The following is a 23,705-nucleotide window of genomic DNA, read 5'->3' on the forward strand; positions in this document are numbered from 1 at the left end:
AGCTCAGTCCTTAACGCAGCGACCCAAGGTTTGATTCCAGGCTGCTGCCTTTTTCTGCATGTCTTCTCCCTCTCGCTCTCGCCTCCCTTCCTGTCTACAACTGTCCTATTACCTAAAGGCAAAAAGGCCTTAAAATTAAAAAAAACAGTCCTATCAGCTGTCCCACGTCCTTATCCAAGACTGACGAGTGGAGCGTTGACCTCTTGGCACTGGACGTTTGGCCTCACAGTCTCAGGTACGCCACCTTAGAAGAAAGAAAGAAGAAACTTTTATTATTTTTCACATCCAGTCATAGTGTACAGTGTAGTGAAATTCAATCTCTGAATTTAACCAATTTAAGTACTAGGAGCGAGGAGGAGGAGGGGAAGAAAAAGATTAATTTCTATGTGGACACTTAAAATAAAAATAGGCTGATTTTAGCGTTTTGGAAAACTCCAGTTTGTACTGATCGACTGAAACACATTATCTGTAATTACTGTGTTCAAACAACAAAAACACCACAGGTGGTGGAGATTTAATCATCTTCGAAAACACACACACACACGGATAAACAAAGCACAGAAAACAAATGAGCTCAGCCCTCTGCTCGCTCGCTCTCCCTCCATCCATCTGCTATTCCTGGGTGTTTGCCTGCTGCAGACAATGGTTGCGCTCCACTGAGGGCTCTATATTGGGATGATGGATGAGGGCATTTGCCTCACTCAAGGCCCTGTCTTCTCCGTCCCCGTGCCAATGTCTGCTCGCCACTCGAGCGCGTCAATGGTAATTCACGCCAATGATAACAAACGGCAACTAGAGGTGAACTCCTGTGAGTCCGAGAGCAAGGAAACAAAGTGGGAAAAGGAACCAGAGCAATGGGAGTCTAGATAGTGGAGAGAAGGTTTGGGATTGGAGGGTTGCTAGGTTGAAGCCGGGAAAATGAAGTAAGGGAAAGGTTTGTTTTGATGAGTTCACGCAAAAGCCACAACTCCTCCTTTGGAGCTGTACACAGCTAACACTAGAGCTGTGGCTGCACTGGGAAGCCCCAAAATGTGAATATGTAACTTGCGTAGACAGACACTGGAATGTTATGGAGCCAGGACAGTTAAAAGAATTTGGCATCGAAAATAAAACCAGAACTGAAAAAGGAAACATTGGCATTAAAACACTAGTATTGGAAAGTTATATTGGCACTAAAAAAAGTTCCACGGAAAACTAAAAACACAGCCAGTAAAAAAAAATTTTTTTTCATAGTGTTTGCATTTTGATGATTTTTTCTTTGTCTTTTTAATGTGAGTGTTTTTTTACGCTGACAGTATTTTTTATTTTTTTTCACTGACTTTAACTGTTTTCCAATTTTACCATCCTGTCTGTCTTTCAGTTTTGGAGTTGAGGGGGCGAGGAGAGCGTGGTTCCCTTATAATCTGACTGCTAAGGAGACCTCTCTCTTCCAGACCCACAGTCCGCTCCGAGACATCCAGTGTGACCACAAACCCATCGTAATGGCTTTCCCGAGTTCACCTAAAACTCCAACACCACATAAGTTTCTCTCCGCTGCGGTGTGTTTCACATAGAACCATGCTGGGCTGAAGTTAACCTTTAACTGACGTTAAGCTGGTTTGGCAGAGGTTCCGTGACAGCGAGGTAAGATTCCATCAGCTAGATAACTCTCTCTAGCTTTGGTCAGTCCAAGGCAGGATTAGCTGGGAGACTTCTTCTAGACAAGGGCCACTTGTGGAATCCCCGCACAACAGGGACAGGAAGTGGTTCTTCTGGAGGTTGTGGTCAACTAGTGGCTGTTGTAGCAGTGTTTTGCCATTGAGAAAGAGTTATTATGGTATGATTAGCCACCTCGTCTCGAAGACAGAGGACATTCAGAAACTGTGTCTCACTCAAAACAGCATAGGTAGTTATTTTCCCCAAGTGAGTATGCGTGAGGAAGCACCAGAGACACAAAATAACATGATCATTACAATAATTTTCATAATATGGGCACTTTATAGCGGTCTGCAAATGGAAAAAGTCCAAGAAGCAGACCATCGGGTTTGAGAGCCTGACAGATAAGACGTATCACAAGCACAAGTATCAGAAGACTCACTACTGTCCACTTGATTGGTTTAGCAATCAACTGTTTAGATTATGAGAAGCTACACAAAAAAATGGTTCCCAGGTAACAGTGTACAAATTACACGAAGGTCTTTGAACTGGTAGTCACGCCGACAGTGGGTTTTCCCTTGATGATAATTTGCTTAAGGGTGTTACACTTCTTTGATCTCATTGAAAAGCACAGCGAAATATGAAGCCTTCCGAGTAATACATCTAGCTGTAACAAGAGATAAACTTTGCTTTTATTTTCCATCTCTCCGCAACAGCTCTTTAAAGAAGATGTTGAAGATGGGACTTGACAGAACAGGGGTTAACGTCTGGGTATTAACACATGAAGTATTGTGCTCTTTGATGCTCTATGCCGGGAACTGCTAATAACACTAAACACTTGGCAAGCAGCACAGACAATGTTTCTTCACATGAAAGGAAGAGACTGACAGAAAGAGGTGTGCTAAAAGAAAGCTGCTGCAAGTACTCCTTCAAAAAGGGACGACCCGTATAATGATGCGTTTCTGTCCTCAAACTAGGGTGTGTCGAGGACATGGTCCAAATTTAAAGCCCCATTCTGTAACTTTTTGAGTTGATTGTTAGCAAAAACCTCTTTGTTCTTTCTCAAATATGTGCTCATTCGCGTGTAATTACTTCAACCAACTAATTAAAGTATTCTCGTACGCGTAGAATCTGCCATTCAGAATCATTCAAAATACATCCGAGCAGGAAGCCCTAACTTTTAATCAGTGCACTCCTGTATCAATTCAGCTGTTCAGCGTCCCAACCCTGCTTTTAAAAATCTGTTTCTCCCTTTGCTATCAGCTGTAGTTGCAAGCAAAGAGTGCGACCCTCCACCTCCACCTCCACCCCTCTACTCCAGCTCCACCCCCACCCCACCTCCAGTCCTCTACTTCAGCTCCAACCCCCCTTCCACCTCCAGTCATCTACTCCAGCTGACTGCTCCGGAGCCTCCTTTGATCTGGTCTTTGGGCTCCTTTGTCACCACCACTGGTGTTTGAATTCCATCGGGGGGGGGGGGGGGGGGGGGGTCTGATGCTTCTCTATCAGACATCTTATTGCGCATTTACAATAAATCTCTCCTGATTGAAATATAGCTTTGGGTAATAGCGTCAGCTAATTGACATGTAATGTAATGCAAGTAGATGACGTGGGCCTGTGTTGCTTGGCTGTGTTTTGGTGCCTGCATGGCTTCTTTGACTGAATGGGGATACTGTTGATGTGTAACTGTGCTAGTGTCTTGCTGCTTCCTGTAGCTCTGCATGGCTTACTGAGAACAGCTTATGTGTTGCTGTAGCTGTCTGTATGGTGTCTTCTGTCTGTCTAGTTTAACCTGTACTGACGTCTTGTCGTTTCCTGTTGCTCTGGTCTAAGATCATCCGGCCAAAGGAGTAAAAGTGAAAATTAGCCGGCTGGCTTGTGTGTTGTCCTTTATAAAATAAAGAATAGTTGGGCGGAGATATCCTGCTGTACACACTGATGAAGAACAGCGTCACACGCCCCTGCTTTGTTGATTAATTCCTGTTCTCATCCATTGGTCAACGTGCAATGAATCGAGACGTGCGCGTCTTGGGGGAAGTAATATATCTGAACAAAGTGCAGCCGCTCCTGGTGAGAAGCTTTGTGGACTGCAGAAAGTCTGATGTGATGTAAGATCGATTCCTATCCTCAGTTCTTCATTGTACAACACGGTAAAGCCGGTTTTTGGGGGGTATCACTTTCTGTCTAACCTACATGCTGTCTCTGGGGGAGTGAGCAAGACTTTAATGAGCTGAGGGGAGGAGGGAGGTGTTTCTGGGCTAGAAAATAGTGACAGAGCTTGAGCCATTTTACAGCCCATTACACTGGCAAGCCCAGGGACGGAGGGCGGGGAATACACGGCCCCAGACAACAGTAGACATTCCACATGCAGAATAATAACAGGCTGGCTTATGATGCAGCCTTTGATCTACTCGCACGGCTGAAACTACACATAAAACACACATATACACACAATTCAAAACACTTACCTGCAAACTTTGGGTTACTGCTGTTACAGCTGTGGTGGGTCCCAACAAATACATTTAAAACAAACTCAACAGCAATGTCTCTTTCCAGAAACCTTGACCCCTACACTCAATCAAGACTATCCACAGACCTGGTTGTGAGCAGTTAAATATTTCTACCACTGAGCAAGAAAGAAGTGTATTCATAGAAGAGAGGTTCATGTTGCATCAACGGCGCCCTCCTCGGCCGAGCTGTAGCGTTAGCTAGCTCAGATGATTATCGGTTGGCTACAGTTCCAGTTGCCGTTTAGTTCCATTATACTGGAGAGAAGGCCGACATCTCTACGGCCGATTATCTTCAACAGTGGATAACTCACACCAATACAACCTTAATGGATAAATGGCACTACAGGTAAGGAAGAACAATATGTCCCATGCCGGTGAGCCAGCATGTACAATACCAGGAACTAGCTCACTTACATGGATCCAGTTCCATTTGCTTATACTGCTATGATATACAGTCTCAGGTCTATTAGTGTATGGAGTTTGGTGATCTCTCAGAGCTCTCAGTATAGCTCCACTTCAACCTGAGCAGAGGTTTAGTCAGCCAGAATAAGTGAATATGCCAATGTGGGTGTGCTGGGCCTTTAATATCCCTTCATCATCTCTTCCAAATAAGTGATTTAGAATTGTTGGGTTAAGTCCTGCCTCACGCCCACCCGTGCTGCTTTCCCTGATGGCCCTTCAAGCAACAGAAGAAAACTTTTTGTAACTTAAAATAATGTTTCCAAAATCGTTTCAGTGGTTCAACTTGCAAAAGGGTGAACGGCATTCTCTTTGTGGCCTCTCTCTCACTCTCTCTCTAAACTGACCTCCAGATAGTACGTAGATTTACATATTACGCGTTGTTGTGCTGATTGTCTCTCAGGCTGTGACATGCACTCACGTATCTTGTGGCTTCTACAGCGCTGACACAATTACACAAAAAGTAGATGTTGCATTTTTGTCTGGTCAGAGAGTGAATCAAAATGGTGCTCAAGTATTCTGCTACTGTGTACTGTGGGTTTAGGACGAGGTAACAATCCATTTTGCTTTGACGTTTAGTAGTATCTTTCCAATAGGTCATGTATTTCTGTTTTTGTCTGCAGATGATTTGGTAGGGCCAGATGATTTGGGGGGGGTGTCCTGAGGTTCTAGGGGCTGTGAGGTGAGGGAGCTGAGGGGGGACAGGACTAGCTGACTGAGGGGACTTTTCTATATGTTTCTCTCTTGTGGTGCTTTGTAGTGGAAACTATGGGGGTCGCTTGTTTTCAGGTGTTTTTTTTTCAATTGTAATTTGTAACTTTTGTCTATGTTTCTCTCTTGGTATTGTAGTGGAAACTATGAGAGGGGAAAGTCTTTCTCTCTCTCCCGCTCACATGTTCATCATGTCTGTAGCAGATGCAACTCTTCAGATCATCACAATCTGCCATAATGCCATCCCACTACATACTGTCTTTAAAACAGAGACTCTCAGACGCTCTCAGACCACCTGACCACCATAGGACCAACTCTAGATGGCCCTATGATCACATTACCTTCCTGTCCTCTGCCAGTCCTCTGTCGCCTATAGCACATGCTTCTACTATCAGGAAGTGTTCAAATGGGTCCATTTATCACATTCTCTTTACTGCTGTAACCGCTTCCACCACCAGACAGATACTATCTGTAGCCTTCTCTATTTCAGCAAAGCTCAATTTCACCCTTCCCCAACCCAGAAGGTTCTTGTCATTCCTTGGTGTTAGAATACACCACATTGCCCCTTTTCTCAGGCCTGGTAGAGCAGCCTTGAGCTGCATGGTGGCATGCTGAACTGTGATTCCGCTGCAGTGTGAAGCTGTGTTCAGCCATTTGAAAGATCAATACATCATTAGCAAACCAACTGCAGAACTTTTGGTACTGTTGACTGTTCACTAACCCACGGCCCATTACAGGTTCAGTAGGTTGACTTTTATACATTTTTGCTCAAACTGTCACTATGAGACAGATATAATGTGGAAAAAAAAATCAAGTTCCTCTCATGTTCTTCTGCTTCCTGCTGGTGCTCCTAATGGCGTCTAAAAGATCCCGGCGTGCCCAGAACAACCAATCAGAGCCGAGGAGTCTCTAATGCAGTGCCAATGACTGTTCGGGAACTCAAGTCCAACTGTCAAACTAGACAGCGCTTATAAAAAAAAGATTATGTTACAGCATTGCCTATTTCTTGCTCTGAAAACAGTTTGCTTAAAGTCAAGCCACGCCCACTGGCCAAGCTTTCTCCTTTTACAGCTAAACAGTGCACTGGAATATTTGTCTGAAAACATTTGAGGGCATAAATAGGCAAAGTAGTAACATAATCTTGATTCATATTTGATCAGTGCCGGCAAGTTCACGAGCAGTGATTCACAATGCGTTAGTGCGGTGGTTCTGGCAGAAGAACATCATTTACATCATTTTTTTTTAAAATAAAAGTTATCTACTGAATCTGTAAGTTACTGTTGCTAAGTTAAGCTTTCCTTTCTTCCAGCACACATGTTATTTACAATGATAATGATGGCAGATTTAACGCTCAGAATATGAATTACTCTATGAATAGCTTCTTCCTTTCCAGTAGAAGAGAGAGAGTAAAGGTAGAAAAAAAGTTTATTTCTAGCTTACGACCCTTGATTTTTACACCTGAAATAGCAACTGCTGGCAGATTTTATTAGCTGTAGCTAGCTAACTAAGCTAACGTAAGTTTCCTTTGTCGCTTTAAAAAAATTGGCTTTGACAGATTTTTTTTTTTTTTTTTTTTTTTTTTTTGACTTATCCAGCTGACTTGTATTGAAACGAGAACACTGTAAAATGTGTCCTGAATATGTACTTGATAACATGACATCATGCTAAAAGACTGAGGCTAAAGCCGTCCAAGGTAAAGAAAATCCACGCCTACACTAGAGCTGGGCGATATGGAGATTTTTTTTTTTTTTTTTAAACACGATATTTTGGACCCAACACCTCAATATCGATATTGTAGTGTTGACTATCAGTGCTTTCACTAAATCTTCACCCAATGAGATTTGTGATAAATACTCATCAGTAGGTCTGCACGATTAATCAGTATAAAACTGTTGAATAACTTTGATTTAAAAAAAGAAAAATGTTTTTCATGACTTTGATTTTTTAATATAATTTTATGAGCCAACTGAATCACAAACACTACTACTTTCTGTAAGTTTTAAACAGACTGTGTAAAGTAGGTTTTAAAGCTCTCCCTTCCCTTCACTGAAGCCTCTGTGTTTACAGGCTTGTGGTGATGCCGAATGTGCTAGAGGTGTCAAAAAATAATAATCTATGTTTGGTACTGCCATTGTGTTTTGTCATAAAATCGTGGCAGAGAATCGTGATATCAATTCTAAGCAAAAAAATAAAAAAATGTCCCAAATTTTTTGTCCCAATACAAATGATGAAACGACTAGAACAGTTTGGATTTCAGAAAATTAAATCCCTTTACTGTAATGGAGCCTTTAAAACCAGTAAAGGCAACACTTGTCATATTACAATATCAAAAATCTAAGACAATATCGATATAATATCAATACATTATCCAGCCCAAACCGACACAACGAAATGATTCGTGGACAGTATGAGACATGGCAATAAAGAGGAGCATATTATTCCAAATGTATTATTATTCCAGTGCAGAACCAGTTGTCCTTATATTAGCATTTTAAGTATGATAAGGAAAAATGTACGATCCGGAGTGAAGGTGTCCTTCACAGAGCACATTTCCTTTAATGTTTTTCTCCCTCTTGAACAAAGAGTGGCTGTATCTTTTTTGAGCTTTTGATATGAAATCTTTACACAAAAAGATATACTTGAATTGTTTTTTTTATTGCAAGAAAATATATTCCTTCTTCAATGCATTACTCCCGGTTAGATTAAGAAAGACTCAGAGTCTTGAAGTAAACCCCCCCCCCCCCCCCCCGCCTAGGCTAACATCAAAACAGGCTTCACATGATGAACAGCAGCAGGCGTCCTTCTCAAAGCTTTGCTCACTGCACATTAGTCCAGCTCGCGTATGTTTTCAAGCAGATGGGAAACGTGTTTAAGTGGTTGGAGTCACCTCCTAAACTTTCTGAGCGGAAAGTGGAGGATAATTGTGCTAATTACCCCCGTCACTATTCTTAAAAGGACTTGGAGAATAGAGTTGTCAGCAGAGTTAACACCTCCTATTTTCTAGTCAAAGGGTTTTCCACAGCAACTTTGAGCTAAATATACATAAAGTTACAAGTGTATAGAAGCGGAATAAGGCTGAAGAAAGCAAAACCTTACATTTTGACCGACATAAACCCTAAAGTGAAGCATTTAACTGAAAGCTCTGAATCATGAAATTAATTAGAGTGGGATAAAAGCACGAGTCAAGGACTAACGAATTATAGATAAACAAGGTGCTGAAGGTAAAAAAACGCTGGTATATACTGCCTAAAAACGCTGGTATATACTACCTAAAACGCTGGTATATACTACCTAAAACGCTGGTATTTATTACCTAAAAACACTGGTACATACTGTCTAAAACGCTGGTATATACACTACCTAAAACGCTGGTATATACACTACCTAAAAACGCTGGTACATACTACCTAAAAACGCTGGTACATACTACCTAAAAACGCTGGTACATACTACCTAAGATGCTGGTATATACTACCTAAAACAATGGTATATGCTGCCTAAAACGCAGGTAACGGGAAGTACCGGAGTTTATGCACTAATCCAATACCACATAATAAAGAAAAATAATGAAAATCTACGTTAGTTTATGTTCTTTTTTGGTTATAACTCACTGTCAGACTGGATAAAAAAAGTATTTCTGTGGCGTTCATTGTTGTGTGTGAGTTCATGATTCACAAAGAGTTTAACCTGAGCCAGACCGACAAAGATAGAAATCACATCAGGGACAGTGGTATACAGTTGTTAAAACATGATGAAATATATGACACACTGGTATCAGATCAGTACTCGGTATCGACCGATACGCAAGTTCAGGTATCAGAATAGGTATCCGGAAGCAAATAAATTGTTTTGGACCATCTCTAGTAAGAAGTAAGTGAAATAAGTGACCGCTGTCAGCTAAAAGTGCCCCTGTCCTTTCTACAAAAGATGGGGATGAATTAGAAGCCGTTCAGCATCTCTCTGATCAGATTACACAGTATCATGGGAAGCAGTTTACAAATGTCAAAAACATATATGGCTATGCCGAGGATCATGCCTTAATCATCATCATCATCAGAGTAACTGCCTCACCTCATAGGACCTCATGGTACGCATAGAGGCAGGAAGTGCAGAGTTGCTGTCATCCATCACTTGCAGCAGCTCCTGGCACACCTTCAGCGGCAGCACCACAGGATGTCCGATGGCATTGGCCTCCCAACTAGATACAATGCTGCCACACACACAGAGACACACACAGACAGACAGACACACACACACACACACACACACAGAGAGAGAGAGTAGAGAAGGAGTGATTTATGGTGACTACCGCAGCATTATACAACCACAATGACGCCCAGAATAGCTGCTGTAAATCCCATGATGAAGCATTTGTCCCAATGTTTTAATAAAGTGCTTTTTAACTGTAAACTGAACAAGATTACCGGGGATAAATAAAAGTGGATTGATGGTGGGTGTGTGTGTGTGTGTGTGTGTGTGTGTGTTTGCGTGTTGCATCGCTACGTGTCTGTGTGGGAGACGGATAGAAGAGGAGACTGAAAGGAGATGACGAAGAGTGATTGAGAGAGGAAGGATTGATGCTATGTCAGTGCGTGGCGGAGATCCAGTTTGTTTGGGTGACATTTGCCCATCTGTGCAGCTCCTGAGAGGGAAAGGTCTTCTCTAAGTTTTTGCAATTGACATCAGACTGAAGAACGACACTACTACTATTATGATTACACGCATGTAGAGCTGCACAGGTTAATCAATCAATGCAGTAGTTGTCAGCTATTAAATTAACTGCCAACTATTTAGATAATTGATTAATTGGTTTGAGTACTCTTTTTATTAGAGAAAATACGGTACAAATTCTCTGATTCCAGCTTCTTAAATGTGAATATGTTCTAGTTTTAGTTTAAGTTGGGAAAGTAAACTGAATATCTTTGAGTTGAGGACAAAACAAGACATCTGAGGACGGTATCTTGGGCGTTCGGGAAACACTGATTGGCACTTCAACATTTTCTGACATTTTATAGACCAAGAGATTAATCGACAACGGAAATAATTGTTAGTTGCAGCTCCACATGCATGGAAAATCTGCTATTAACTCTCTCAAAAACTAGTGTCTTCATTAGGTTAGGCTGTTTACACAGCCAGTTCATCTGCTCATTAGCTGTATACACATGGGCCCAAACCAATCTACATCAAGATGCTTTGTGCATGGAAATGTAGTTAATGCTATCCACAGTTAGTTAGATTTGACATATCAGAATGGATAATATAGGAAAGGAGTTACCCTTAGAATTTCTACTGGAGTCAATTTCTATATCCATGATGCCTCATTCACATTGCACTCGACTGCGATGGTGCCTGCGACTTTCAACTCATAATGAAGTCCCAGCCATTAGTGACAAGCGTAATCCACTTAGGCACTGGCTCACCGCTTCTCCAGCCAATTATTGGCAGTTTTAACAACACATACTGCAACCTCTAGCTGCAGTCAACTGTCACCGACTGTATTCTGAATAAGAGGGCCATCATCCAGGGAATTCAGCTCCTAGGGCAAAACATTTAATTTAAAAATGTCAGAGATGAGTGATGAAGGATGAATGGTAAATTATGTAGGGGGAAATGGAAGTGCGAGTAACACCAGCATTTAGCTTCGCAAGACAACAGGGAAATGTCTGAAAGAGGTGAAATAAAAAACGCAGTTTAAATGTGCAAAGACTTTCAAGAAAATTAATCATTTGAGGGAGTACGATGTATTGGTCAGACATAAAAGGGCTGATATTAGTGTATCGCAGATACAATGAAACAACATTTACCAACAAAACGTACAGCGAAAGGCCGTACAAAACATGTCAGACCGCCCCATCAACCTGTATACATTTTAACATCGATGTACGGTGTGATGATTTTTTACTCTGAAGTTGTTTAAATCCGTCGGCTTGCTGCAGCGGGCCCCACGCAGTCGCCCCACGACTGACGCGCACATGGATGGATCCGGAAAAAACGGAGATGAGACGTAGAGAATGACCTACATCTGCTTGCATAAGTTTACACACCCATGCTAAAGTTGATTAAAAAGAGAAATTAAAAAAAGTATTTTTGAAATTGATATTAATGCCTTAATAAAAAAAAAAAAATTAGGAAAATCCAACCTTTAAAAAGGACACCAGTTCATTGTGAAAGAGAAAAGTCGGCAGCTCTCCGAGGCGTCTCCTATGCGTCCACCTGCAGGCTGTCAGCTGTGTGTCTACCTGGCATACTCAGTGTGTGCAGCACGGTCGATTTAACCTGCCAGTCCTCATCGATATAACGGCATGTGTCACCTACCCCTTCGCTGAGGGCGCCGACAGCAGAGAGCCAGGAACTCGGCAGAGAAAAAGAGCTTGAAACGCATCAAGCTCGTGCAAAGTTTGCACATTAACTAGCAGTTAAAAAAAAATTGATTGAATAGCCCTTTTTGTACTTAAAAAAACTTGCTTTGATTGAATCAAATATTGGTTTTCATAATATTGTTTTTAACCAGTGTTTCCTCTATGTTGATGGCGGCCTGCCACGGTATCAGAAAAAGGGCAGACGCACAACAGGGTTTCCACTATGTACTCCGCGCACCGGCGCTACTTTATGAAAAGTCATAAAGTCGTAATTTTATGACTCTGCAGAGGCGTCTGTTGCTCTAGGGAACTCAAACGAAACTGTCCCTTCACTTGTGAAGTCATGGCTACCAAGTAACAAAAGGGCGAGCACTACTTGTCGCTCAATCTCAGGCAAAGTAACAAACAGCAACAAAAGCCGCGACATGAAATCTGCACTTACGCAGCTACAGTTTATTGGAAAATAGCATTCATTTGATGAATTTACTCTTTATCAGACCCCAGATGAGATAGGCGTGAGAATCACCAGAAGCCTCACGATATATCATCATGATACTTATGTCGAGATACGATATTATTGCGATTTCAAACATATTGCAATTTATTACCTTTTTCCAATTTCAAATGATTTCCCAATTTCAAATGATTTCCCCCAAAAGGAAACAAAAAACATTTCTGTTGTCTGTGTATCTCACTTCAAATTTCTTGCTGCAAAATGGGATTGTCAAGGAGACAAACTGACCAACACATATGTAATAAAAGATCCATTCTTGGTGTCTGTGTATCGATACAGTGTTGCCAGAGAAAATATTGCGATTCTATGCGGTATCGATTTTCCCCCAACCCCTAAGATGAGGCAAGAAGCTAACGTTAGCGAATGCTGCGGTCCCTCCGCCTCCCCGCTGCAGGACACGCTGTATTCCTCCCACACGTTGTATTAACGTTAGCTACTGTTTTAAAACGGTTTCCCAGGTTAGTGGGGGTGCATGCCACCCAAAACAAACATGAAAACGTAGCTAGTAATGTTCACTCTGCGTTTTGTTTTGTTGTTGGACTGTGTGTAAAATGAGCGATGACGATAAATCACCAGTTTCAGGTAACCTCCCTATGGTACAGTCTATTTGCTGGATGGTTTTAATGTAGCTAACAGTCCGTAGCAAGCATTAGCAGACAAGCCCGTTGACAGAGGCGTTATGGTTCATATTTTGACACAACGTTTCAGACCGAAGTGGTCATAGTGACCTAAAGTGTAATGTTAGATGCTAAAAAGAAAAACTAAAAACGACACGCTGTTTTTAGGTAACGTTCATTTTTGCCGTTCAACAACCCCCCCTCCCCGCTGAAAATTAATTCTAGAGGAAACACTGTTAACTGATAGCATTAATCAGTCAACCAATAACATCCTGCCTATCCAGCTTGTACAGATCACCATTTCATTTAAATGCACTCTGACTGTGAACACAAAGCTTTCTCCTTTCATACAAGTTTTACCTCTAATTACCCTTTCTCCATCATTCACCCCGTGGGCTTGTCAAAATGGTAGAAACAACAAAACTTCTCTGTTCTGACTTTACTCTGTGGGGCCTGCCAGGGAGAAAAGGGGGAGGGGGGGTGTCTGAGTGCTGATTCAGTTGAAAATAATGAGGGTGGAAGGCTTATCCAGTGGTGTTCTGCTGTACTGAACATGGAGAACCACATGCAGCACATCCACCTACACCTCTCTAATGCATCACAGCAAGGTACACAGAGCCTCGCTCCAGTCAAAACATCATGCTGGGTGTGCAACAAACACGAGCGTGGCTTATGCAACTGACAACATGGAGATGATAAACACCTTTGATGGCGATCTCACTCGCGAAATAATAGTCAATTATGTCTGAGCAGGGACCCTTAACGCAAAAGTGTTCTAAAACCGAAAATCTGTTCACCAACAAAGTCGTCTTTCATCCCACGCAGCAAGCTGAGGCGGGCGGTGATTGAGAGGGTACGTTGGAAAGATGAAAGGATAAGATTAAGATTTTTTTTTGGTGGTGGGGGGGGAAGGAGGTTGGAGGATGTGGTAAATAGTCCTGGCTTACTCTCTTTGTTGGATGCCTGTGTCAGAGCGGGCGGTGTAGAGGACTTTCAGGACTCGGGCTGATGGACTGTGAAGGGAGCTGTCCCCCCCGACACACGTCCGTGGGACCGACGCTGTGATGGAGTCGCTGTTCAGCAGCCAGAGCTGCAGGGGGGAGCACACAGGTCACTAAACACATGGCGGACGTCACATGGCCGAAGGAATAACACTCCACCACATCAAACACATGCACGCACCCATTTACTGTGTCTTAGATATTAAGAGTGTTCCCAAAAAAAAGAAGAAAAAAAGACCCCTCAACACATGATGTTCAAGTGCTATGTTTTAGTGCAAACGTGGTAAATGTTGCTGACTCTCCCATATCTGTTAGCAATAAAAAAGCTTTAAGCTCATTTCTGTATTTTGTTATCTTCTTTAAATGTGGAAGTTCAGTTTGTGGTTGTGGGGTTACCAGTTCAATACGTTTCTACATATTGGGCTTTATAATAGGGTCAACAGAAGAGAAAATATTTAAAGAACAAAAAAACATGGTTCATTTTGCAATTATTACTATTATTTTTGTCATACAACAATAAGGCTGTCAACTAAACACAAGGGTTAAAGAGCATGGCATGCACCTCTGATATGATGGAGGTTACGTTTTTTTGTCAGTCAATTTCAAACAGGAAAATAACATTTTGTAAAAATTAAAATGTGTCACAGATCACCTGCCAGCTTCAGTCCAAATGAAAACAATATTGGAATATAATCCTATAGCACACAGGTTTTGTACACCTTTTCCAAGGTCAAATTCAAGTACTTTCAAGGTCCATTGTAAAGCTTTTTCCAACACCTTACACCACCGTAAATTGCATATCAATACATAGTCAAATTATTAAGTGGGTTTTTTTCACATTAAAAGACATAAATTAATTAATGCATAATGCTTATCTTCGACCAGAAATAATCGACGGGCCTTGGTTTTGGGACACATTCTTGATATATACAAGGTTTGATCAAAATCTGAGACCCCAACAACAACAACACCAACCTGTAATTCCATTTTAACCCAGAACACTGACAGCGCACAGGCACCTGCCTGAAAATTAGCCTCTATTAATTAAAAGACATATACATGTATCCAAGGTACGTATGGTACCATCTGGATGGTTTCAGGGTAACAGTAGTTAGCTAACATTAGCAGATAAAATCTAGAGAAAGGGGGAGGGGTGCTCGTTTGCCGTGAGTATAAAACCAGGACCTTGTTTGTGGTTTTCTTTAATTAATCCTAGTTAGTTGCTGTTGGGGTAATTTGCACTACAGTCATGTGTTATATAGTTTGATGTATAAATCAGGGGGCAAACGCTCATTTTCATCCTAAACCCTTAAACTATAAATTGGCTCAAATTGTTTGTATATGTAAATTATAATATACTAAAAATATTTTTTCTCTGGAGGTACATGTTGGTCATCCAAATAAAAGAGTAAAATAAACAACACAGGAGCATTTCTTTCTGGGACATTTTGCAGTTTTACGACGGGTCTCATGTAGCTTTAGTCTTTAAGATAAAATTGGTTGATTTAGGGTCACAGAGCCTTTCAAACAAAGCTGCAATTCAAAGTTTTATGAAGAAGAAATGCTTTAGAATATACACTGGATATTGTCAAATCTGCTACAAACTTGAATTATTTGGTAAATATCAATGATCAGTTTACTTCTTTGTTTTGGGAATAATCAATAAATCCTATGATTAACACACTACACTCAAACGTACTGTAAATGACATGCAATGGTGTGTGTCGCTGTTGTTGCTACAAAAACCCACTTGTATTCATCCACTTGTCGCTGATTTTAAATGAGCTAAAAGCCTGGCAGTATGCTCAGCCAATCACAATCAACAATCAACACAATCAGTGTTTCATACCACTTAAAGTACTTGCCATATTTTTTACTTTGGTTTCAAGTGCTTTTCTGATTGTGCCAGCTTGTTCTTACCAATAAGAAGGCTTTTTCATCAGGAGTCTGGACAGAGAAGTGGAAGGTGCTCATTGAGTTGGACAGCTCCAACAGCCTGGCTGCTAACGTCTGCTCCAGATAGAGGGACCTGTCCACAAGAGACAATCTTTCATTATATACATGTTGAGTCTTTATAGAGCACATTAACTAAACCTTCTTGGTCACAGTAAAACACTAATATACACAGTACATACACACGCACACACGTTTTAGTTGTTGTTTTTTTACTCATCGAAGGCCTTGAAGATTAAGTTATGGAAAATGTTACATTTTACACTCCTGTGTAGCTCTAATTCAAGTTCTGTAGTGTATTCTAAAATGATAGTATAAGTCAAAAAATTTGGCCAATCTCTGAGTTCATGTACAGCAGCTTTAAATGGTTGCAGGATTATTAAAATGTTTAATTCATACCTAGAATCATTATAATTATTATTTTTTTAAAGCCTGAACACAGTGCTGATATGGAATAGTTCCCTGGGTTTCAGCCAAATCCAGTCAGTAGTGTCATATATTGGATGGGATTTGTAGTCTATTTGCTCATATTACTGTAAGAGACAAAAATATATGTCAGTCACAATGGTTAAGCCTTATCTTCTCTCCTATGTACCCATTTGTCATCTATTTCTATGGAAGCCCATAGAGGCAGGTGAGAACAAAATTATTATGGTCTATTTTTTTAGTCTGGTCTAAATTGTTTTCTCTCTTGAGTTTATGACTTAACGCTCCAGTTGTCCTCGGGTCAAGGTTTCTATGTCATCTATATATCATTTAAAATGTTGGGCTAGAAAAACAAAAGAATTGTATGGATGACAGAAAGATAACACAAGGGTTAACAGGTGAAAAAAAGGTTTGATAAAGTTTCCTACATATTTCCCATCTGTGAAACTGATTTTTAAATATAAAGAATAGAACTTTTCTTTCACAGATGAAAGATTTTTGTGGTAAAACTAGAACATTTGTTTAAGGAACTTAGAACAATTATGCTGGCATTTTCTCACCTATTAAAGATATAACTATAAGTCTGAAGTAGAGGAAAGCTATTTAGATCAGACTAAGAAAATGGATGACCAGATAATTATTATTATTATTATTTTTTTATTATTTGCCTCTCAGGGTGTCTGTAATTCCCCTGTGAAAGAATGTGCTTTACCAGCTACAGTTTCCTAATTGTCCCCTCTAGAAGTTCAGATAATAACCTGCCTGTTAAGTGAAGCCTCTGGCATTCTGTCTCCCACAGCGGGTTCCACCACCACCTGTGTGATGTACAGTTTCAGGCTCTCTGTAAGATACAAGAAAAAATGGCTCATAAAAACTGTTAAAAATGATTAGAATCTACAGTATAGAGGGATGGATACCTGGTGCGACGGCCTCTCCCAGCACTAACGAACAGCTCTTGCAGGAGACGATTGCCAGTCGGCGGCACGTTTTCTGTGCGTGACACAGGTAAAGAGAAATAAATTAAAACTGAAAATCATTCAAATATACCCATCTTTGCTTGGGTGCTTTTAAAACCACAATCAATAGCCACTATGACCAGGATGGAAAGCAGAAGAGGAGGGGAAGCACAGGGAGAGAGAGATATATATATATATGGAGTGAAGATTGCTACAGTTTTTAGCTCCCGCTCTTTCTACCAGTCTCTCTTTCTATTTTTCCCACGTTCAGTCTTGCACTCGTGCAGAGAATGGTTAATAAAAGAGTGGGGAGATCAATCTTCATCTGCTGAGGGCTAGAATTTGACTTCGCTGATGCAGCCGTCTGCCGAGTGTGTGCGTGTAGGGCTCGGTACAGAATTCAACACTTTTTAGGCACCGCCCGAATTGCCTCTAAAGTATCGAGTATCGAAAAATGCCTCAACATTTAATAACCAATTCCAACACCTAAGGAGTAAATTGCATCAGAGGCAGGGAGCCAATGAGCATGCTGCATTCTTGTTGTTGAAAATGTATTTATAAGAAGTAACCCCGTGACATGCAGCATCTTGTTTTTGAGGGGGTTCTTAACAATGACTAAACAGTCATAATTACAATCATAATTTGACATTGTAAAATGTAAACAAAACAGACAAAAAAACAGTCATAAAACAAACCTCAGAATCAGTCAGTCATTATTTGGTTTGAGGCAAAATAAGAATGAAACTGGACATTAATAACATCAGAAGAGGTGTTATGGTGTCATAGAGGATTATGGACAGGTAGAGATGGTAGTGTTATAGCAAAACAGGGCATTTTTAAAAGGAATGGATCGAATGATTACAGGTAGATTATTCTAATCTGAGGGGGCTTTAAACCTAAAGGCTTTCTTAGCTGTAGCGAAAAACAGAAGCTGTTTTAGATAGCTAGGGTAATTGAAATGTATACATTTATAAATAAGCTGTAACCAATGCTGATGTCTTCTTATTGAGGGTGATGGTAAAGCAAGTTTTTCATACATGATGCAATGAAAAGTTGTGAAAGGACATCCAAGAATTACTATGTGAGATTTGGTTTTATAAAATAGTAATTTATTTCTCATGAGCCAGTGTTGTCGGCCATCAAAGTCAGACTGCAGAGCTGATTCTATCTGTAATTAATTAATTACACATACAGAGACGGGGCTAACGTAGTAGGAGCTGAAATTAAATTTAAAAATTTGGGTCGTAAGGTACAATTTTGTTATTTATTTTTGTTTTATGAAATGGGTCTCAAAAAAGTCATTTAGGGATAACATTTTTGAATGATACGCGGCCGTGTTTTTGTGTGTGTGTGTGTGTGTGTGTGTGTGTGTGTGCGGTAGGATACAAATATGGATCCAATTTGAGCCTTTTATCAAAACAAATTGAGCGCTCTCCTCACTTCCTCCCTTAGTACAGCTAGAGAGGATGTTTGTTTATTGACATAATTCTTATAATTGAATTGCCAACAATAGCAATAATTCTTTTATCTTCAACACCTTCCTTGGTTTTCCAAACTTCCAGAACGCTGGTTTGAATGATTTGTCTTAACTGGTTGTTTTCCCGTGCATATCCCTCACCTTTGATTCTTGACTGTCCTCTGAGCCAACAGAGCTCACTTCCTTAGTGAGAGTGTGTTCGCATCCGCCATCTCTGGCTAGGAGGAGGAAGGTGTCGCCCAGTAAACAGTCCTCGGCTCGGGGCAGCAGCTTCTTGTTCGCGAACGGATCGGGGTGGCAGCACCAGTCGTCCACGATGGCGTTCCAGTTGCCGTTAGGGAGAGGGAGAACTCGCTTAAACACTCTGAAGAAGAAGGGAGAAAACAAAACACAATTGCACGTCGTCTTTCAATCATTGAACTGGGATTTTTGGAAATCACATCCATTGGTTCCTGCTGCAGTGACAGCTGTTATCTGTCAATACGAACACAGAGCCAGACAAGTATTCCAAAATAAGTGTATTAGTCAGGGATGCACCAAATCCAGGATTCAGCTTTGGACAAGGCTGAATATTGGGCTTTTTGACAAGGTTAGGTTTCTGCCAAACTCCCCCGAACTCCACGCTTGCGCTACGCTGGATGACGTAATGACGACACCATTGATGAAGGAAAGGTCTTTACGTAGGTGGACCGCTGGCTGTGAGGCGATTCAAGTCGAGCTACGTGTTCAATTTGCAATGCCGATTTGTCAAGTGGTAACGAGGACCCTAAACACAACATAGCTGCGGCTACTGCCCAATGTGAGGGGGGTGCAGATGTGAGTCGTGCATGCTGAGATGTAAACGGTTTACGGCATAACGTGTCCCACTAGATGAAAGTCGAGTCAGACCGGCTCTGGTTGAGTGCAGATGTTAGTTGCGCATGCTCAGATTTAAACGGTTTACAACATAACGTGTCATACTGAAATTAGTGAAATCCATGAAATAATCAACTTTTCTCATTACAATAAATAACAGAAGATGGAAATCATTTCAAACATGTTTTAGCTAGCTATGATTGCTTGGTTGCTAACGTTAGCTCAAAAGGCCATTCAACTGAATGCCTTGTAGCCAGCAGTGAACCAGTTTTGCTAATTAGGTCCATTTTTAACTGTATTGACATTACAGAAGTCAGAAATTTGCATCTTACATGCTAGTTGTCGCAAAGTGACGCATGCGCAACTCAAATCTGCCCTCACCTCACATTGGACAGTGACAACAACATTTGCGTATGAAACATCCGAAAGAATGCGAGTTGAGCAGGAAGGAATCTACAATCGGCAGCCAGAACGCAGCAACTTCAGGTCCAGCAAAGGAAGGACGCTGTTTACTGTGGTTATGGACTGAGGATGGGAGTAGGATTCTGGATTCAGTTTTAAAGTTGGCGCATCTCTAGTATTATTTTCTTAACTGAAACAAAGTTGATGAGAGCCACGAGACTGGACTAAAACATTTTGGGCCCTATACCCAAAACAAGGAGCTGAAATATGCTAAAAAAAAAGCTCAGCAGAACAGAGGGGAACTGGAGAGTTTAGTAATAATTGGCTGTGGAGCCGTCACTACTAGCGACCACTTTCCCACCATGTGTAGTCATTTGACCCGTTGTTAATATAAAATATTGATTAGTGCAGCTTTAATACAATACTTGTTTGAACTATTCCAGTAAAGCACTTAGTATGCACTCACAGAAACCCTTCAGAGGGTACTTTGTGATGGTTGCAGTCACAGGCAGCATTAATATCTCTGATCAGTCACATAATGGAACATATTGCTACAAAGCATAATGAGGCATGTTGTTGTTGAAATCATAACTTTTACCCCGCTCGGAGCACTTCGCCTGACATTTTTACTTTCCCCAGCCCTCGTTGAAAGCAAGAAATGAGTTTTTTTTGCTAACTTTTAGTGGGTTATTGCTGAGAAACACTGCCAGAGGCCAACGGTCTCGGTAATGCAGCTATTGCAATTTTCGGCGTGTCACATTGCTGACCAGGAAAAGCTACACGCTGAGAGCTAGAAGAACAATACCACAGTCCGACTGAACCCCCTCAAGGTGATAAACTAAATTGTTTCTGAATGGGTAGCGCAGACCTTCACACTGGCTCTATAACTCTAACCCAGTCAGGCTGACAACTGGGGACTCTGCTCCCGGCACCATCCATCAACTTCTGTCTTTCACTTCAACCGCCGGGTCACACCATCAATAAACACCTGCTCCTCTTCCTAAATAAAACCCTACTTCCACTGATGCTCGTCCGTCTGCTCCTCACCTGTCCTCTAGCAGCCGGGTCATGCAGCCCTGGCAGTGGAAGCAATAAGTCTCTTTAGCCCGGAGCGTCTCCACCACGCTGCCACAGGCCTCTATGGAGGGCAAAAAAGGCAAAGAAATAAATTAGCCTAGTTTGGGTAGGGCTGCATGTGCAATTAACTTTGATCGTGATTTTTGATTTTGATCACAAAAACAATGTATTCCAGAAACACTATTATTACATTTTGCAGGTAAAAAGGTTCTAAAAGTTCAAATATTCCAGGTGTTTTCACTGTTGGTTTGTTGGTAAAGTCAATAACTGCAGCATGTTTCCAGAAATCCATGAGTAATCGTGTTAAATAATCCTGATTAACCAAAAAGAATTGTCATTATGATCTTTTCCAAAAACCAAGCAGCACAATAATAGAGCACGGATTCGGAAAAAAACACTGGGTGGTGAATGTGGCTTGGATAGGAAACGAGCAATTAATGTGATTAACATTGGATTTGTTGAGTACTGTCCTTAGCTGTAACTTCTTGCGGCGCTGGGAGTGACATAAAAAATGCCAAAAGATGGAGTTTGGGGATATTATGCAATGACTCTGGGGTGCACTTTTGATGAGATCAAACCAAAACTTAAAAAGGGACTATTCTCATGGCTCTGATGATCATGTGCTAGTGGGCCATTAGGGACACTGTGAGCAAAATGTGTGACTCAGTCCAAGGATTTCAGAATAGAGAGCAAGCTCTAACTAGCTACCAGGAAAGACTTTGTTCTTGCCTCGGCAAAAAGGAGTCCAAAAAGTGGGGAGGGGGGCGGGGCTACAGATGTCTGGATGCGTTTCCGTAGCTGTCCCGGACATTACCTTCATCTGTGCTCGGCGTGACACTGATCCGCAGCCTGAAATGCAGCTCCTCTCCACAGGACTCTCCCGCGGGCGTCGGGACACAGGATCCCTGCTCCAGGGCGACTCCTGGCGGCAGAGTCAGGCTCAGCTCGCCTCGGGGCGTCCCGATGTGGAGAGAGGAGTCTCCCCCTGTCACGACCACATCTGCCGGACTACTGGCCACGGCTTTCCTGGAGAGCAGATGCGAGAGCATGCGTTCAACACTTTAGAAAAGCATTAGGTTTAGAGGTATTTTTAGTGTTAAAGTATTATAAGATCTCGACTGACGAGGCTGGATAATTTTTCAGATTGAAGACCATTTCAAGCTGAATCACGGCGGGGTCGGGGTCACCCTGTCAGGGTTGTAATTCACAATAGTGACCGGCTCCCTTGACATTAACCATGCATACATAATAACTTAACAACTGAACAACAAGCAATATCCCAAAAACACCAATATTAAGGTCTCAATACAGTGATTAATGAGTCAGCCTAGAGTGCAGGACTTAAGACTATATATATATAAATATTCATATCTCTACGTACAGTCTATGGTGCAGAACAAAGTCTCTTGTTTTCTCTTCCAATGACTGCTCCAACGTTTTGGGCCTACTACAGTACAGAACTATTATTAATGGTACTACTTATACAGTACAATCAGAAATACCCCGTCCACCTGGCTGCTGCTGTCTCAGCTAAAGGAAGAAATGAATAATGAACACCACCAGCTGAAAGTAGCACTGCTTCAACGAAAAAACTAAAACAAAGTGGATACAGACTGAGCAGTACCTCTGGTTGCAGGGCTGTACTTCTTTTTTTATTATTAAGTTTTTCTACTTTTTTCTTACACCACTGGAAACATTGACTGTGTAAAGGCCTATTTGTGGCTGCTTGGCGGCTTTTACTTCATCTCCTTTTGTGAGGAATGCTGAACTTTTACTCCCATAGTCTTGATTACAAAATGTAGTAATACGTAGGAAGAATTAGGATTCTCCCACTTTGCAGTAGTGGTGTACAGAGTCCAGTGTAAATCCAGTACTTTGGGAGAGAGGTAACTCCTTTCACTGCTGTCAAATCTCAATAACTCCAGGGTGCCTGGATAACCGTCCATAAATAATAAGGGGGCGCCCATATTAGAGGTCCACTCCTAGACGCAGTCAGAGCGGGTTCGACACCAACCTGCTGCCCTTTGCTGCAGGTCACCCCCCTCTCTTTCCTTTCCATGTTATCAGCTGCCCCCAAAAATTAAAAATCTCAATAACTCCATCTAGTGAGGCTGTAGCTGTACTGCATCTATATTCTCTGGCTCAGATCGTTGCCACTATACTGTATAGTTCATGAATTGGCATCTTCTATTATATGAACAAAACTGTACTCATGTAGTACTTTTTAGGTTTACAAAGTGCTTTACAAACAGAAAATATGCATTATGAGTATGACCTCCTAATGCTTTTAAATAAGCATTTAAATAATCAGTTAGTAACAGTAGCAATGAAAAAGTAGAATTTCCCTTCTCTTAATACATCCATGTTTCAAATGCAGTAGTAGAAGTATAAAGTAGCATTCAATGGAAAAACTACAGTACACATGCCTCAAAACGTACTTCTGTACAGTAGCGTTACTCAATCAAATGCAAGCGTGTGATGCAAATTACTTGGCAATTAAATGCAAGTTGATAAACACTATACAAGTAAAAATATGTAAAACCTATCTTCATAGTGTAATTTGATACTCTTCTACATCAACAAAATTAGAAGAGATTATATATATATAGATAGACTTTAAGGACACCAATTTTCTTTGAATGAATAATGTATTGTAAATAAATAAATGTTCTTCCTTAAAATACAGGGGCATAGGTATACACCCCCTATGTTAAAATACAGGGGCATAAGTATATACCCCCCTATGTTAAAAT

General features: G+C 41.2%; 1 protein-coding gene across 1 annotated transcript in view; it reads right to left on the reverse strand.

The window, feature by feature from the left end:
• ube3d (ubiquitin protein ligase E3D) overlaps positions 1-23,705 on the reverse strand; it is a 24,615-nt gene continuing 910 nt past the window's right edge. Inside the window, exons 3-11 of the mRNA XM_034874976.1 lie at positions 21,767-21,978; positions 20,923-21,013; positions 18,760-18,982; positions 17,103-17,175; positions 16,948-17,026; positions 15,727-15,835; positions 13,753-13,895; positions 9,387-9,525; positions 1-244 (exon numbers count right to left, since the gene is read on the reverse strand). Coding sequence (XP_034730867.1) covers positions 224-244; positions 9,387-9,525; positions 13,753-13,895; positions 15,727-15,835; positions 16,948-17,026; positions 17,103-17,175; positions 18,760-18,982; positions 20,923-21,013; positions 21,767-21,978 — 1,090 coding nt within the window. The 3' untranslated portion in view covers positions 1-223. The remainder of the gene's footprint in view (positions 245-9,386; positions 9,526-13,752; positions 13,896-15,726; positions 15,836-16,947; positions 17,027-17,102; positions 17,176-18,759; positions 18,983-20,922; positions 21,014-21,766; positions 21,979-23,705) is intronic.

This window comes from Etheostoma cragini, chromosome 6, assembly GCF_013103735.1.
Source record: "Etheostoma cragini isolate CJK2018 chromosome 6, CSU_Ecrag_1.0, whole genome shotgun sequence".
In the NCBI taxonomy this organism is placed as follows: Eukaryota; Metazoa; Chordata; class Actinopteri; order Perciformes; family Percidae; genus Etheostoma; species Etheostoma cragini.